This window comes from Salvia splendens, chromosome 21 (assembly GCF_004379255.2).
Source record: "Salvia splendens isolate huo1 chromosome 21, SspV2, whole genome shotgun sequence".
Lineage (NCBI taxonomy): Eukaryota > Viridiplantae > Streptophyta > Magnoliopsida > Lamiales > Lamiaceae > Salvia > Salvia splendens.
The window spans coordinates 3,065,169-3,082,445 of record NC_056052.1 but is presented as its reverse complement, the minus strand read 5'-3'; the positions used below and the strand labels follow the sequence as shown (position 1 = coordinate 3,082,445).

General features: G+C 34.1%; 3 protein-coding genes across 5 annotated transcripts; 2 read left to right on the top strand and 1 right to left on the bottom strand.

Moving 5' to 3' along the window:
* Window positions 1-669: 669 nt before the first annotated feature.
* Window positions 670-2,503, top strand: LOC121783651 (ras-related protein Rab7-like). Of its 2 annotated transcripts, XM_042181792.1 has the most exons (7): window positions 672-859; window positions 952-978; window positions 1,066-1,165; window positions 1,241-1,387; window positions 1,500-1,723; window positions 2,153-2,185; window positions 2,285-2,503. In XM_042181792.1, the coding sequence occupies exons 1-7, from the start codon at window positions 807-809 to the stop codon at window positions 2,349-2,351; spliced, it is 651 nt and encodes a 216-aa protein (XP_042037726.1). In that variant the 5' UTR covers window positions 672-806; the 3' UTR covers window positions 2,352-2,503. The 2 variants fall into 2 exon arrangements, with proteins under 2 accessions (XP_042037727.1, XP_042037726.1); XM_042181793.1 differs by lacking the exon at window positions 2,153-2,185 and having other exon boundaries at window positions 670-859.
* A 515-nt stretch (window positions 2,504-3,018) lies between these two features.
* LOC121785454 (iron-sulfur assembly protein IscA, chloroplastic-like) lies at window positions 3,019-4,867 on the top strand. Its single transcript, XM_042183891.1, has 3 exons — window positions 3,019-3,267; window positions 4,219-4,437; window positions 4,616-4,867. The coding sequence occupies exons 1-3, from the start codon at window positions 3,093-3,095 to the stop codon at window positions 4,756-4,758; spliced, it is 537 nt and encodes a 178-aa protein (XP_042039825.1). The 5' UTR covers window positions 3,019-3,092; the 3' UTR covers window positions 4,759-4,867.
* Window positions 4,868-5,130: 263 nt separating this feature from the next.
* On the bottom strand, window positions 5,131-15,557 carry LOC121783343 (RNA cytidine acetyltransferase 1-like). 2 transcript variants are annotated; one of them, XM_042181390.1, is made up of 27 exons: window positions 15,460-15,557; window positions 14,935-15,050; window positions 14,741-14,832; window positions 14,054-14,225; window positions 13,847-13,969; window positions 13,466-13,639; window positions 13,095-13,205; window positions 12,883-13,016; window positions 12,686-12,779; window positions 12,414-12,512; window positions 11,983-12,119; window positions 11,543-11,640; window positions 10,394-10,514; window positions 10,222-10,309; window positions 10,019-10,118; window positions 9,894-9,946; window positions 8,954-9,130; window positions 8,830-8,867; window positions 8,118-8,211; window positions 7,471-7,650; window positions 7,247-7,355; window positions 7,091-7,160; window positions 6,878-7,022; window positions 6,136-6,264; window positions 5,772-5,897; window positions 5,629-5,694; window positions 5,131-5,554 (listed from the first exon to the last, which is right to left on the bottom strand). In XM_042181390.1, exons 2-27 carry the CDS (start codon window positions 15,037-15,039, stop codon window positions 5,312-5,314), a joined length of 3,078 nt encoding a protein of 1,025 aa, XP_042037324.1. In that variant the 5' UTR covers window positions 15,040-15,050; window positions 15,460-15,557; the 3' UTR covers window positions 5,131-5,311. The 2 variants fall into 2 exon arrangements, with proteins under 2 accessions (XP_042037324.1, XP_042037325.1); XM_042181391.1 differs by lacking the exons at window positions 14,741-14,832; window positions 14,935-15,050; window positions 15,460-15,557 and having other exon boundaries at window positions 13,915-13,969; window positions 14,054-14,103.
* Window positions 15,558-17,277: the final 1,720 nt, after the last annotated feature.

Below are 17,277 nucleotides of genomic sequence, written 5' to 3'. Positions count from 1 at the left end.
TTTCGATAAATTTTGGTTTTGCGTTTCAGTTTTGAAATCTACATGTAAAATACTACCAAATTATTGATATGTTTTGATTTTACAACTAATTGATTTGTTATGATTTTACAATTAATGAAGATTTGGCGCCGACATAGTTCGAATACTTATTTACGTGGACGTCAATCAAAAACATGTTACATTGCAGGCAGCCAATACACGTTGTAGTATACTAAATTAAATGTTTTCATTTTTTGAATTAAGGTTTATATTAAGATAGAATGGAGAAAATGAGAAACGAGATGTAACAGAGTACGCCAAATAAAATTATTTAATTTAGTATAATACGATGTGGTTTTGTTGCATATTCCTTTTAATTGACGTCCGACCTAACCACATAAAGTAAGTCATCAAACCATGTAAGTGTCCGAATGTTATAAATCAATATTTCAAGAATTTATCTTTCAAATAAAAAACCGACTAATTCCTCATAGTTTCCTACATAGTCCATTGTGTACGGGAGAAAATATTTCAAGAATTTACCTACATGTTTGTGAAAATATTACATGCAAGAACAACCACCAAGAATTAAAGAAGTGGAACACCACATGTGATCATTAAAAAAATCAAAGATCTAAGCTGTCTCACAACTTTTCTTCATTGACAGACACCACTACTAATTCATCCACAATTTACAGACATGCATTGCACGATTCTTCCATGACCACCTACAATTATTATTATTTTTTTAAAACTTCAATCAAGGTTTAATATAGTCCATATATGTCCAAGATTAATCTGCACAAAGTCTTGAATCATTCTCTGCAATGACTACACCAAAAAGAAGCTTGCTCAAGATCATCCTCCTTGGAGACAGTGGGTATGTTTATTTTTTTTCCTATATCAATATATATATAATCTTATAGTATTTTTTATTTGACATATATCTGATTAATGCTGATGATGATGTAGGGTGGGAAAGACATCCTTGATGAACCAGTATCCTTAATATGAAATGTTGATTTATGACTAATTATTATATTACATGCTCAATATATTTGTTGGTTTAACTCATAATCTTCCTAGATATGTGTACAAGAAATTCAGAGCCCAATACAAGGCAACAATTGGGGCTGATTTTGTGACTAAAGAGTTGCAGATTGATGACAAACTTTTGACTTTACAAGTAAGCCAGATTTTTTTATAAAAAAAAATCAACGGATCAATAATGGTTCCCTATTTATAATTTTGTAACGCGCAGATATGGGACACGGCCGGGCAAGAGCGGTTCCAGAGCTTGGGCGTGGCGTTCTACAGAGGCGCGGATTGCTGCATTCTCGTGTTCGACGTGAACGTGCTCAAGTCATTCGAGACTCTTCAAGTTTGGCACCAAGATTTTCTCAAACAGGTATAAAACTGTTTTTTAACCGAAAAGGGTATTTTAGTCATTTTATTGCTAGCGCGAAATCGATTTTTATATATGATTATCTTAATAGCTTGTGTGTGTGTGTGTGTTGAAGGTTGATCCTTCTAATCCGGAGAAGTTCCCGTTCGTGTTGATCGGGAACAAGGTGGACGTTGACGGTGGAAACAGCCGGGTGGTGTCGGAGAAGACGGCTAGAGAGTGGTGTGAGGCCAAAGGGAATATACCTTATTTTGAGACATCAGCCAAAGAAGACTACAATGTTGAGGATGCATTCATCAATTGTGCCCAGATTGCACTAGCCACTCATCCCATTAACATGTACTATCTCTCCCTCCTAATCTTCGAATTTTCACATGAATTTAATAATTATAACTATCAAGCGGAATATTCACATGAATATTCCTTAATAATTATAACTATCTCTCCCTCCTAATCTTCGAATTTTCACATGATTTTTCACATGAATTTAATAATCTTCGAATTATAACTATAAAATTATTGATGCCTAAGGTTCATGTTCATACACTAAAACATTCATTTTGTCGTGTGAATTTGTCCAATTTCAACGTTCATGTGAACTTTGATTTTCATGAAACTTCTTTTTTTACTCTTAGTACAATTTTACTAAGGAAATATAGTCTATTTACAACAGATATCTAGAATTTATATACTAGTATTATTATTTAAATTTTTGTTGAGCACCAGTGCCATAAATTTATATATTCCACATCAATTTTTGTGTTTCAGTTGGCCTCTTGATGAAGATATGCCATCCCACTGGTGAGCATCCATCCATGCATCTATATAAATACTTATTTTCTTTATAAAAGCACTATAAATTTAGTCTTGATGATTGGTTAATTAATTAAAATTTTGCAGTGATCTTGAAAGAATTCAAGAATCTATGACGGGAGCTGATCTGCCTAGAGGAGGATGTGCTTGCTAATTATTTTATCATTATATATGCTTAATTTATTGATAGGCAAATCCATTTTTTTTCATTAATAAATTGTGTGTATTAGAACAATTCTCACATTTTTAGTGCACCATCACATCGTTAATGTACATTTGATCATTAATCAAATGTGAAAGCTTGCAATTTTCAGAAGACAAGCACATGTATTGTTTGCTTTGTGTTTTATTTTTGGTCCAATGCAAATCTAACAGAGAAACAAATTTTCAATATTCATTCAATCAAGATCACTTGGGTGGCAAAATATAGGTTTTACTTCTCTGGGAATTTTAAATTGGTACTTTAATTTACAGATTTAATGATTTTTTTCAATTAAAAATCAAATGCTCAAACCAAAAATTAATGAGTTACCAAAAGACAATGTGTGAAATTAGCATGATGATCTTGATCATAATTGAAATTATATTATACAGTATATTACTAATGATATGGATCATGTTATCTAGTGAAACTACTTCAGTCTTGCATTTTAGTCAAAGTTTTTATTTAAGGGACATAATATAAATTAAATACACGAGAAACGAAAGAAAAGAAAATATCTTGTTTTTTCTTCCCCCTATAATATTTTAGCGCCACAAACAAATAAAATACTATAATCAATTAAATACAGTTGAAAAAAATTGCAGAATTTATTATTTGGTATTCTCCTTTTTTCTCTTTGGTATTTGTCGGTTTGTACCAGAAACTTTGAAACTATCAATTCTCAGCAGAAACATGGCTTTCTCTCAATCTCTGCAACCTCCATCACTTGCTCGCTTACACAATTCTTCAACCCCAGTTCGATTCTCTTCCCTCCCTTCATCTTCCTCCTCTCTCTCCTTCAGCTTTTCCCCTTCATTTCTCAACCGCAAGAAACCCTTTTTGTCAATTAAGTCGGCCTCTGTCGAAGGTACAATTATTTCTTATTTACGAATTTCTAGCCATTTACTTTCCTGATTTTTAGTCGTTAAAGTGAAAAAATAACCTGTCGTGTTGCTGGTTGAATTTTTACGTATTTGGGAGAATTGTTCTCGAATTTGTGTTTTTTTCTCGTAGATTGAAATTGTCGAGGTTGAACAGAGGCTATTTGACAGAATTAGGGCAGCTAAATTGGTTATATCAATCGAAAATAGTAGGAGTATTAATATTAGTTTGGGAGGTTTTATGTGTGATGTTTGATGTTTGAATTAGGGATTGGATATTTGAGCTTGCCTTGGCTTGGTTATTTCTTGGATTTTGATTCTTGAATGTGCACCTAATTCGACGCAACAGTACTCAGTAGTCGTTATTCGTGAGCGTATATACCTATATACTACTCCATTAGCTTATCATAAAATTCTTGTCTTGGGGTATTGGATTAGCTATGGGTTGTTAGTGGTCACTCCTCTGTTTTTTTCCTTCAACGGTATGCAGGATCGGTTGAATAGTAGTCTTAGGGAAGGATTATGGAATACACTATGTTGTGAAGTTCGCAATATGATGACCTCCCAATGCTTTTGCTGAGTGATAAGTACGACATGTTTTAACTTAACTATATCATCTAATGTGGATTTAAGTGTTTTGGACCTGTTATTTTTATTAGCATTAGACTGTCATGTAAGTCTTATTGCTTGATTGTGTATATACTATATACCACAATGATGTAATATGCAATAGATACATTCTCATACTACCGAGGTCTGTTACCTAATTACCTTCCCAATGTGACAAGTTTGTGATGGAATACCTTGCGTGTGACGGAAATCGTGGAATAGAGTATGGTTTCTTTTACATGAAGATTCATGAGTCCTTTTTATGAGGAGATAGGTAGTGGTAGTATTATTGACCATTAAAGTTTGTTATCTTTTTTGGTACGTTCTAGCTCCATCAGCAGCTGGGGGACTAGCGCCTGCTATTGCTTTGACGGACAAGGCACTGACGCACTTAAATAAAATGAGATCTGAGCGAAATGAAGATCTTTGCCTCAGGATTGGGGTCAAACAAGGTGGATGTTCTGGTATGTCTTACACTATGGAGTTCGAGAGCAAAGCAAATACAAGACCTGATGATTCAGTCATGGAATATAATGGTTTCAATATAGGTAAAAGAAATTGAATTTCTTCAATATCATCAGGTCTTCACAGTGATGTAGACCAAAAAAGCAGTGACATTTTATGAGTTGTCAATCTATATATTATGAAAACCCTTCCCCTTACCCTTTTTTAATGATCCTGTTTACTCTTCTGAGATTTTGCTGCTATCTTTGACCATACATGCAGTTTGTGATCCCAAAAGCCTTCTCTTTCTCTTCGGTATGCAACTGGACTATAGCGATGCACTCATCGGGGGAGGTTTTAACTTCAAGAATCCGAATGCTACTCAAACCTGCGGGTGTGGTAAATCATTTGCTGCTGAGATGTAATCTTCTGGTTACCCGGGAAATGAATATTCACATGTATACAGCACCATAGCAAAGACATTGTAGTTGAAACTTTATGTTGGTATCATATACACAACTATTTTGATCTAAATGTGGTGCTTGTTGCTGCATTCCTCTTTTTAGTGCTACTTTATTTCCCATTGAATACCATCAAGCTATTATCAACTCAAAAATACCTCTTGTATTGGCGTGGAAGAAAGCATTATATCCCATTATCTTATGCCATTTTTTTATTTTCACAACTGCATTTAATTTTTAACATTTTTGCTTGTAAGCTGCAATGGATGATATATCAAATGAAGTCATTTTTTCTTCACATAGAGTAAATTTGCACCAAATTTATAACTGAGCCAATATCAAAATTTAGAATACTGCATAGATTGAAATAAACAAAATTGAATTTCACCACAATCATTCAAAATTTCAACATATTTAAATTAAAGATGGTGTCAATAAAAAATTGTACTACTAACAATACAAAACTACACCCGTTGCAGTTAAAAGGCTTGGAAAATAAAAGGACATAAATATATAGTTAGGTTTTCCTCTTCTTGTTTGATTTGGAGCTGCTTCGATCATGTTTACTTCTCTTCTTTTCGCTATCGATTTGCTTGTCGATCTTTTTCCTCTCCGATTTTATGCTAACGAGAGCACCGGCGGAGAGCTTACCAGACCCCTTTTGCAAAGCTTTCTCGAAATCCGCCTCTTTATCAACGATGGCATACTGTTGAAGAAACTCGGGGTTGAGCCCTCCGTCACCCTTGGATTTCATCTCCTCCTGAATTTATACACTAATGAATATCTAATTGTGTTATATAAATCAAAATACCAAGAGCAAAAAATTTCACCAACCTCAACTTGCTTTGCTGCATCGTTAAGATCATCGTCTAGAGATACGGGGTGTGGCTCCATCGTAATCTGAAAACAAGCGGTGAGGATCAAAAGCAGAGAAAAAACGAGATGGTCTACATCAGGGCATCGTACAGTTCACTTACGTCTTTTAGGCGGGACACGGTTGGAAGAGTGTCTTTCAGTTCAATACTGCTCAAATATTTGTAGAACTTCTTCATGACTTTCATATATAACGACAATATTTGCTGCCTTTCCAAATTCATCTCCGTCTACAGACCAAATGAAGCAAATAATCAAAACATGTTCTGGTTAGATAAGAAACTGTGAGATAGAGATGTTTCCATATCTAAAAAGCAATTTTAACTCATCATGGTGAGCTTTCTGAAATAATCAATCACCATAACTAGATCAGTTCATGCTGATAGAATAACTATTGATTTAATTGTTATGCTCAACATTTCTCTATCAAAGGACGTAAATGAATGCATTGGAAATAAAGTTGAGTACCTCGATACGAGAGATATCTTTTCCCTGCAGTCCCATGCTGAGCAAAACAGAAGCTTGAGTATATGATAACGAAACTGGAATCTTCTCCATCATATATGCACGGGCAAGATCATCCACAAAATCCTCGGTCTGACACATGGAAAAATGATCTCAGATACACCTTTACTACCATCAGCCAATGAATGTATCAAACGTAAACGCATCAAAACATAGGATGTTTTTAATTTACAACATTTAGTATCCAAATGGTTAGCTTTCAAAAAAAATTGGCAAATCAGATGACATTTTACTGTTATTGGTTTGATACTTTGATAAGCAAAAGCCTTATTGTGCAACTGCGTTTTTCTATATTTATGGTAGCATCCACTTTGAACAAGGAGTTGTATGAAGGCGACATGTGTGGGGTTAGTGCGAAAAGAGGAATACCAACCACAAGGACCGTAGAAAGCGCTCAAAACAAGTACTACTAATGCTCAAATAACAAACCTCAACTTTTCCTGATATATAAAATGAATGATCCCAATATAGCTCACTAAGACAACTAGCCCTTGATTGACTGATCCCAAATAATCATGAAGATTTACGAGTAATTATATTCAAAAACTTGCTTTATAGTAATGTTTTCCATGCAGAATTTCTCCAAGAATGAAAAAGACCAAAACATGCAGACTCTAAAGCAAGTAGAAGGACTGAGAGCTTCAAAGATGAAACACAAATATATCATCTGTAAGTGAGATTTTACCATGCGGTAATCAACAAGGTTATTTGTATATGCTTCTAGTTGCATCATAGCATAGGATGATAGTGTTTCACTAATTGAATTCAAAATTCCACTGGAAGAGGGTGCAGTATCCACATCTGAGAAGTTGATTTTTGGATCCAAGATGCTGCAGAAGCCATAAGCATAAAATTACTCAAGAATGCTCGTCAGAGATGACAAGTATCACAAGTATACCTCATAGCAAGCTTGTACTCCATTTCACGAAATGAACGTCCTAGAAACTTGGTAAATTTCTTCCTGAACACTGAGAATATATTGAACACATAAGGATCTCAAATTACAGAATCTAACACTGATTGCAATGAACTTGTGGTATCAATTTGGACAGACCTTGATAAAAGGGGCTGAAGAAGCCCAAAGGATCTGATTTATTAGATTCGATGTCATCACATTGTAATGGCTTCAGAATCATGCATGTATACTCACCGGTAACAGCATTCTGATTATAGAAATGATAAACCATTTCGTTAGCTAACTTATCATTATATTGAAATATATAAAAGCAGAAAGAACAGAAAATCAAAAACCTACAAATAGAAAGACAATAATCATACCGCAACTTGGCTAATGTAGAATGGAGCAAAATCATGTTTCCTCCAAAAGCGGAAAAGATCTTGAGTGAGCCCAAAAGAGACCCCTAGGTAGTGGAGCTTTTCCGGTCTACGCTCACGGAGAGGTACGAGCAATGGGGGCAGATCAGTTTTAGGCTTCACATTTTCTTCCAGCAGAGATGCCTGCAGACATGTTATTTTTGGAGTTATATCCAGATAAAGGTAGATAAAGATTAGACAAAGATGAATGCCATCAAAAGTTTAAAAACTGTCAGTTGGAGTAATATTTTCCAGAAGGCTCCCCCCTAAATTATAAGGGGGGAAGCAGAACTTGAAAGGCATACAACCTTTAGTATTAGTTTTATGTGCAGCTTCCTTTAATAGTGAAGCTATTGTGCTTGTGCATAACGTTAACACAACTTATTTTTCACAGACGAGACATAACATAGATTCAGACCGAAGATGATAAAACTGTTTACCACAAAACAGTAACTCCCAGGAGTATATATGACAAAACAATTTCAAAATATCATGCCATGATATCAAATAGGTATCCTTTTAGCAAAAACATAAACAGTGCAAGAATAGGAAAAGTAAACCAAAAATATAACCACAAAACCAAGAAAGAATAAGTATGGAACAGACGAAACCTTCTCTGCAGCCTCAACAACTCTAATTGGAGAATCATCTAAAAGTTCTTCAGCTTCTATTTCGGAGATTGTGGTCAGTTGGCCCTCAAAATACCTTTAAGCAGTAACACATCAGTAATTACATATTCACAAATTAAAAAGAAGTTCCGAATATCAATAAAAAGACGTTCCAATTATATTCAAAGGACTTCTTCCTCCGTTTGGCATAATAAGGAAGATTATATGTTCTTCCATATACTGCTACTAATCATAAAAAAAACCACAGGAATTTAACTTGGAGCTTCTTTTTCCCTTTGAACCAACAAGTTAAAAAAAATTTAAATTAATGATCACAAATTTTGAATCCATTCAAGGAATATGATTAAATATTTCGAAAATGCACTATAACGCAACAAATATCTTCATATACCATATTAAATAAATGCATCCCCTTAGGATGGCTTAGTCAATAATTTCTTCACAAGTTCCATGAAGTAATAAGCTGCATGCTAAATATAATGACAAATTTGCAAAAACAAATGTGTTGCAAGTCAATCAGGAAATTTGTCTAAAAGGCTCAAATCTCAAAGGTATTACATGCTCATATGCATAAGCAGCTTGGTCATCATGACAAAGAGCCTTTTGTTTCTATAACTTTATTCATTAAGCTTAGGACAGATCACTAAAGACCAAAATGAGAAAAAGGCAAGCACTGGAAGAAAAATAAGCTTACCTTGTTAAAAGTTCAACTGCGGCTGAACCATAGCCAAGCTGCAAATATATAGAACATTTTGTTCAGAGGAGGGTGAACATTAAAACATTATCCGTGCATGTACTGAAGAGGTGCTACAATTTACCCTCATTGCACTAGGATGCGTGGCAATGCGAACAATTCGAGCACCTGAAAGACTTGGGAAAACTGTCTCACGGAACTGCACGCAAAATTTCCAGGGTATCTGATCTCCAGATGGCTGGTGGCCATCACTCAAGCTTTTAAGGGCAGATTTGCGAGAAATTTGTCCCTCAAAGCAAATCTATGTACAAGTTTATAAAAAATCAACACCGGTATGGATACAGTCATTAGTCCTAATTGTAAGCGATTATAATACAGAAATATCAGAGAGTGATTTTAAATTATAGAAAGAAGAAACAAAACCAAAGAGTGCATGAAAAGAATAAAATGAATTCATCACTCATCTGAACATCCATAAAATGAACTATACTGCTACAAATAGACAAAGAGGTTGCATCTAGGGTACCAGCCATTTCCTCTCATATCGTATTGTTTGAAGGAAAGATTGTATTCTACCAAAGACTTGAGCAACTTATTTATACTAGGAAATAAGGTTCTAGACCATCAGAATTATTGGACCTTAACAATATCCAACCAATTTAAGTGAGGAAAAGAGACAGCCATAAAAGCTTAAAGCTGGGGAAGGAAAAGAGTTGTTCAAAAGCATATAGATATATACAAAGAAAACGGAACAGAGGCCAAAACAATCTTTTAAGAAACAAAATTGGGCATACAAGTAAAGACAGCAAAGAACCTAAAGAACATATGCTGAAATGAAAAGGGACAACGTAGTTGACTTTTCATGAATAAATTCAGGGCAAGGTCAAAGAAAAAAATGCATTCACCGACACAACAGAAGTATTAACCTGAAACTCATAAAAGGTTTTCTAGCTAACACAATAAGGAAATGTGAAGTTTAAGCACATTAGTCTAGTAATTTTTTATTTCAGATAGTTTGGTTATATCACCTAATGAAAAAGAAACAAAATAATAGAACAGCATACCTGAATTACACACAGAATGTCAGGAAGATTGTTTTTGGACTCATCAACGGGACCTGTGCGATTAAGAGTAAATATACTGATCGTAGTAACAACAGTACGCAAATGAATTTATACAAGCACCATACCAAGTAGCACAAATAAGTGGTGAGCTGGGGCATCAGCTATCAATTGCAAGTCATTTGGAGAATTCTTGTAGTGAGAAGCAACATATAGAGCCATCATCCTCTGAACACAAATAAATGCAGCAACCACATTGGTTAGAAGACATGTACAGCATATACAAGAGAAAATATATATAAAACAGATGATTATGTTTGTGTATGCTTACCTGCAAGAATAATTCACTGTCCCTGTGATAGGAGAATAGTGTATCTCGATTGACATAATATAGATCACATTCACTAGGTGGAGGTAGCCTAATACACAAAGAATTTCAATTAGCTCAACAAAACCAGGATGCTTTTCCACCTTAACTATATTGACAACGTATAAAACAAAACCTGCTTATACTAGGAACGGAATTTGTTACATCCAGACACAGCAAAGTATGAAGCCAGTTTTCAATTGGATCGCCAGATGCATATCTGATTGCTTCACTCAATTCAATCTTTTTGAATCGGCCTACAGGGGAAGTTTGTTGACATTAGGGTAACTACTTGCATGGAAACCATAACACAATGAATATTTTTCCAACATATAAGACCATATTGCTTTTTTCAAAAAATAACAAATATGAGTGGAAGGCAGTAGAGCAATATTGTCTTCCGGAAAATGTTCCCGATTTTAGAGAAGAGCTCACAACATAATTATACTACCAAATTACATAAAGTATCAATAGTCAGCCATTGTAAAATTGCAGATGCAACACAGGAGTAAGAAAGGATGATGGTCAGAAATGACACTAAACTATTGTACTAAGATCAAATAATACTCCATCCGTCCCATAGTAGATGTCACACTTTCCTTTTTAGTTTGTCCCACAAAAGATGTCACATTTCCTCTTTTGGAAAAAGTTCCTTCTCACGTCAATTATAAAATTAATTTTCTCTCACCACTTAATACACAAAATAACATCTCCTAAAATCTCGTGCCATCTCCCAAGTGTGACATCTACTATGGGACGGAGGGAGTAAATAAAACAGCATAACTCAATCTTAATAACAATTACTGCTCCATTTTATTACTTTTATGGTAATATGATTTCTTTGTTCCTGTCATAATGGAAGGTATACAAGACACTAGAGCTTCAAATTTGTAGCTTAAGTTAGTTACACATTCCCAAACACAGGAATCTAGATTCATGACTGGAAGTGGCCACTCATATTTACAAACTACTTTCGACCATTTCCACAGCCTGTCCCACTTCCAAAGGAAGTCTATATGCTCTTAGTTTCAGTCAATGCTTCCACAAGTCTATAAGATTTCAAACAGGCTAATATGTGGAAATCCACTAATGATGATGTAGTGAAATAGAGGTAGCAATTCATTTTAACTATAAATGGAAAACTCAAAGGGGAGGGAACATGGACAAAGAAACAAAACAGACTGTCACCCTGCCATCAAGTCAAAAGTACAAAGAAACCATTGTCACTGACAGGAAATCTAAACGCATGATTGACTAGGATCATGACTGGAAAGAAATGTTGGACCTGAAACAGTAGTATCCACACGTTTGCTTGAAACCCGATCTTGTTCCTCGAGTTGCTGTAGCAGTTTTAAAGATAATGACCTCCCAGTACCTTCATACCTTTAGAATAGGAGAGAAAATGAATAAGTAGTAGATTTAACGCCTTTAGCAATATCAAATGCCAAGTACTAAAAAATAAAATCAAGAAAGCAGAAAAAAATAGTACACCCTCCGTCCCATTAAATATGAAACGTTTGCTTTTCGACACGGGAATTAATGTAGTGTTGTTTTGTGAGTTAATGAAGAGAGAATAGAGTAAGAGAGATGGAAAAAGTAGAGATAATGGTATTCCCATTTTAGGAAACATTTCATTTTTAATGGGACAACACAAAAAGGAAAATGTTTCATTTTTAATGCGACAGATAGAGTATATAAACTAAAAGTAAGGAGCATATGCCATACCCATTCACAGTTGATGAGAGGAATACAAGATAAGGACCAAGCAGGGACTTCACAATTGGCAAAGGTATAGCTGCCGCTTCATCAATAACCAGCAATTCCACTTGTGAGAGCTTTTCGTGTTCATGTGGCTGGATATACTGTAATTTCGATAAGATAAAGTTATTTTGCAACATTTCCTTGTTTCGAGTAAATGATAACATAACCAAAAAAGAAGCAAAAAATAGAAGCCCTTTCTTTTCTTGTTTAATTTGAGTAGCATACTTTACCGACAACGATAATGGCAGGAAATAAAAAATAAAAAGCCCCATGTCTTCAAAGCATAGGAATGAATATGATAGGAATCATACAAGTAGTCCAAAGACCAGCAGATATAACTTCTTCATTGCTTGTAAAAGTGGAATAAAAGATTTTACAATCACATTTCTACGTACCTGAATAGTCTGTCTGTGTTGTTTGTAAATATTGATTCGCACAGTTGCCTTCTTAAAATCAGGGTTTGTACTTTTCACCACATCATAATCCATGTGCTCCTATAAGGACAACGCACGAGGATGTAAAGACTCAACAGAGTACACTTCCTCACATACATATTCCATAACAGGCTATCAGCCATACTAGATAATTAAGGTCAGTAACTACTAGATTGCAAAACAAAAAAAAAAGCTTTTGAACAATAAAAAAATGTGAAGTGTGGGCCACATACCATGTACTCGAGCATATTAAATCCCTTGCATACAAATTCAAACAGGGTCTTCAGATTCTCTGGGCTTGGTGCAGTGACAAAAATATTGGAATATCTACAGTAAACAGTACTTTCAGGGTCAACATAGAGGGGTTCAAGAAAATTGGAGCACAAGGAAGGAAGATCGTCAAATATGTGATATTTGTAAAACCCATTACCCTGTTGCAACAGCTCCAGCAATTGCCAGACCAAGAGCAGCTGATTTCCCACGACCACGTCCAGCAAGCAAGGCTACTGTCCTGAGGAGGTTCTTGTCCAGAATTGCATCAAGGAATGCAACAACTGCTTTACCCTATTGGGAAGAAAAGAGTAATATATTATCAAACTGAAAAAAAATGGTTGTTGATACCGACAACAAAATAAATATTACCTGGTCCATTGTGCAACATTTTCTAATAAGAGGACCAACAGGAGTTTCACCATTCAGTTGTTCCTTCAAACTCTTAAGTTCTCTTTCAGCTTCTGAAAGTCCTTCAGAATCCTGTCATAACCAAATATTAGCAGCAAACAATCACATAAAGCTCCAGGGCAACAAGTTTTCTTACATCTAGTGATACATTTCATGCAGATATCCAAAAGGAACTAAAGTCAGATGGAGGTACTGGCAGAATATGTGCCACTGCAACATAGAATAATAGTAGTATTTCTTTACAGAACAATTTTCCTTTAGATGAGCTACCGCAAAAGGTTATGGTTTTAATTATTTAAGGTTAGAAAAATTCTATATAGCAACATATATACCTCTTGAACCGGCAACTGTGTGATTGATTTCATATGGGAAGAAATTGGTAATATGTTTAGTTCATCATCCATGACAATGCAAGATTTGCAGGAAGCAAGTGAAAGTAAGAAGCGCTCATTGAAGCGCCCAGTTGCGAGAGAATGAGATTCTGTACAGAATCTCTCATGAACATCCTGACATTAATAAAGTCTAGTAAGTGAACTAAAATACTAGTGCGAGAAAATAAAAAATACAGAAAAAAAGTAAATTCACGTCCATGAAAAAAACAATTCTTTTGTTTCTTGCGGGGCTTTTTTTTTGTTCTTTTCTGATTCTTTATTCTCCGAATTATTTCTCCTGTCGAAAAAATCGAAGAATTGAACTTGATTTTGTGGCAATACCATAACCATAGTGTATAGACTAGTGAGTGAGGAAAGAGAGCGGAGCAGCAATAATATCAATCCACCACCTTCAACAGTTTCAATAGTTCTTGCCAGAAGATTTGGCGTCAAAGCTTCAAAATCCTAAGTAAAGAAACAGAAAAATTCAAATTATAACAGCTGAGACTTCTTTGCTAACAAATGGCAGTGACGTTTTTAAGATTGTACCTGTAATATACACACGCCAAAAGTGTTGCCAAGAATTCTTTCAGAATCTCTGTATAGGCAATATGTTATGTCAGTAGTTTCAAGAAAAAGTGAGAAAGGATCAGCTTTCTCTTGATCCAACAAGCCCATCTGCATTAGCTTCTTTACTTGCTTCGCCCGCTTCTTTTTGTGACTAAATTTTGAAAAAAAAAACATTATTAGTATTCAGACAATTAGTGTGCAAGTGTTAGCCTTCACACAATATATGCTATGAACTCAAACTCGGTATAAGCAACTAATCACCACTACAGACATATTCAGAAGGTTAGCATTCACAGAGGAATTCATGCCACCAAGAGTCTGATTTCATCTAAAGATTCTTGGAATTTACAAACTTTTCTTCCATGACAAATTATTTACAAACTTGCGCAACTTGCTAAGCTCCACGTGATATTTACAGCTCCGAAAGAGAAATTCAAATATGTTGGAAGAATAGTACTCCTTTGTTACAAATATGTAGATATCTAACTGTATAATCTATACAATTATCCGCTCCCAATCACAATTCCCAATGGAGTTTTTATTTTAATTTTACTTTATCAAGATCAACTAGTAAAAACAATTAAAAAAGCTATTAACCTACACAAATAATTAATCGGCATATCCTCAGCAGTGTAGTAGGACTAAAAAAGGTGTGGTTCATAATACCTGCTGAGATCGAGTTTGTCCTTGTAGCACCATAACACATTCGGGCTTGACTTCTTCACTGAATTTTTCAATATGAAATGCAAATTCACAACCTGTTCTCAAAAAAAATTACAAATTCAGCTCACCCGACATCGCCACCAATAAAAAGTAGTCAGAATAAAAACAAACACATTAAGAATTTTCGGATTACACACCTGGTCTTGTGACTTATCACCAATAATAACGAACATGGAGCGATGACGAGCTGTGACGCCATTTTCAATTAGGGTCCTAATTCGTTCGTCGACCTTCTTTTTCATTGTGAATGTCTCTACACACATATAAAAAGAGAGTTTTTAGAAACCATTTTGGCAGAAGACATCTTGTAATATTTCTACAGCTTACATACTATAAATTTTACAAAAAAGCTATTTTATCTTAGCCTGAAAAAATACAACTATTCATTGGTTTCTAAGGCTCTGTCTTGAACTATTTTATAGCATAAAAATTGAATCTTGAACCCAACACCAGAAACTTCACCTAGCAAAATACAATCTTTAGTGGATAACTTATTGGGAAAGATTGAAATGTCTGAGCAAAAAAATGTTATTTTGACACACTCTTCACAGTGCCGAAACTTCTCTATAAACACCAATTTACAAGTTTCATGAATTATACTATTACAACAAAAAAACAAGAAAATAACCAAATCAACTAAGAAATTTGAAGCAAATCAAGACCTGCTGGAGCACAACCCAGCGAGGGCGGCGAAGCAGAGTGGTAGAGCTGTGGTCGAGAGATGGAGGCGCGAGGGTTTGAGTGAATAATTTAAACTTTAAATTATTTGGGTTTTATATTAGGCTTTCAATGACTTTGATTTTATAAGTTAAGTAAGTGGAGTACAATTTTGGAGTTGATATTTTTTTTAACTAAATAGAGTTTAAATTGGATGAACTCTATAATTATGTCTCGTTAGATTTTAATTTAGACATCTAATTTATTAGAATTTATATGATACATATATTTTTAAAATTCAATAATTAAATTTATATATTAATTTATTAAATATATTTTATTATCTTTAGTATATTGAAATTATTTAATATTATCTTTATAACTAATTTTTTTGGTTATAATATATTTTATAAATATATCTATATTTAAGTTATATACTTCCTCCATCTCATAGAAATAGACCATATCCATTTATGGCAACCTCTTCCTCCTTTTATACTTTGTTATTTATGGGTCCACTACCAAGTTTCAACTATTTTTTTTCATTCTCCCTTACTTTACCAATTATGCATTAAAACTCTGTCCATACCAAATGGTCTATTTCTATAGGACAGATAGAGTAATATATATATAGTTAGAATTGAGTTTGACTTTGTTACTTCTTGAGTATTAGGCAACAGTATATTTGTAATCATATTTATATTTTTTGGACTTTTCAAAATATTGGAATATGTATATAGTGTCATTTACTCTCTTCGTTCCCTAAAAATAAAATTATTTCTTTTTTAGTCTTGTATCCTAAAATATAAACTATTCATTTAAAAAAAATGGACTCCATATCTATTAGCACTAATTCCACCTACATAATTTAGGGAATAAATTGAAAAGCTCAGTTAGCTTGTAATTAATGTTTGTACATTAATCTTGTAGCAGCCGGCTCTTTGTTCATTTACTTATTTTGTATAGTAGTTGTTGGGTTGGTTTGGACTTGCACCAAAGTTTGTGTTGGTTTACTGATAGCATTTTAAAATTTTATGCTTTGCCTTTCACTCATCATACCTGTTTATTAGTAGTATTTCATTTGATGTGTGTGTTGGATATTCAAGAATCATGACTTTATTTTATTTTAGATTGTTGAGAAATGCATATTAATAGAATTAATGTGTATTCTTATAATGCATTTGTAAGTTTCTTGTTAAGTTAGTGAAAAGTTACAAGTGATTACTGCAACTATACAATCTACAATAGCAACTTATCTTAGCTGGTTTAGATCCTTCCATGCCAAAGGAATTGTGGCAAGAAATAAATGAGCAAAGTGCGATAATGAAAAATTACTTTGCGACGATGGAGGAGAAGATGAGCCCGATTTGATATTTATCATAAACGAATTACAAAACTGGATACTATGTGGGTTTTTTTTCCATACTTTGGTTGTGTTTACGTAATACATTTGGTTTACTTATTAATTTTCATTTTGGTTTTTTTAGTGATTGAATTTCTATTTTGGATATAGTTTAATTTTATTTAATTTGATAATATAACTAAAAATACGATATTGTTGTATATAGGTAAAAAGAATAAAAAGTAAGAAGAAAAACAGAAGAATTACGACGAAAATTTATTGTTGGTAATTACCAACGGATCTTCTAATTCAAGTTACCGACATAGTTTCCTGTCGGAGATGCCGTTAGAAAAATTACCAACGAACTATGATCCGTCGGTAAAAATTACCGACAAGCAAATTACAAACGAAAAATTTTCGCCAGTAAAACTATTTATCGACAAAAAATGGAATTTTCCATCGGCAATTTTGGTGTTTTTTT

Coding starts and splice junctions, on each gene's coding strand:
- LOC121783651 (XM_042181792.1), top strand. CDS start 807: ATGACTACACCAAAAAGAAGCTTGCTCAAGATCATCCTCCTTGGAGAC. Junction 979..1,065: donor AAGACATCCTTGATGAACCA/GTATCCTTAATA, acceptor TAATCTTCCTAG/ATATGTGTACAAGAAATTCA. Junction 1,388..1,499: donor ACCAAGATTTTCTCAAACAG/GTATAAAACTGT, acceptor TGTGTGTTGAAG/GTTGATCCTTCTAATCCGGA.
- LOC121785454 (XM_042183891.1), top strand. CDS start 3,093: ATGGCTTTCTCTCAATCTCTGCAACCTCCATCACTTGCTCGCTTACAC. Junction 3,268..4,218: donor TAAGTCGGCCTCTGTCGAAG/GTACAATTATTT, acceptor GGTACGTTCTAG/CTCCATCAGCAGCTGGGGGA. Junction 4,438..4,615: donor ATATAATGGTTTCAATATAG/GTAAAAGAAATT, acceptor CCATACATGCAG/TTTGTGATCCCAAAAGCCTT.
- LOC121783343 (XM_042181390.1), bottom strand. CDS start 15,039: ATGAAAAAGAAGGTCGACGAACGAATTAGGACCCTAATTGAAAATGGC. Junction 13,640..13,846: donor GTCTATACACTATGGTTATG/GTATTGCCACAA, acceptor TATTAATGTCAG/GATGTTCATGAGAGATTCTG. Junction 7,023..7,090: donor GAGTACAAGCTTGCTATGAG/GTATACTTGTGA, acceptor TGGCTTCTGCAG/CATCTTGGATCCAAAAATCA.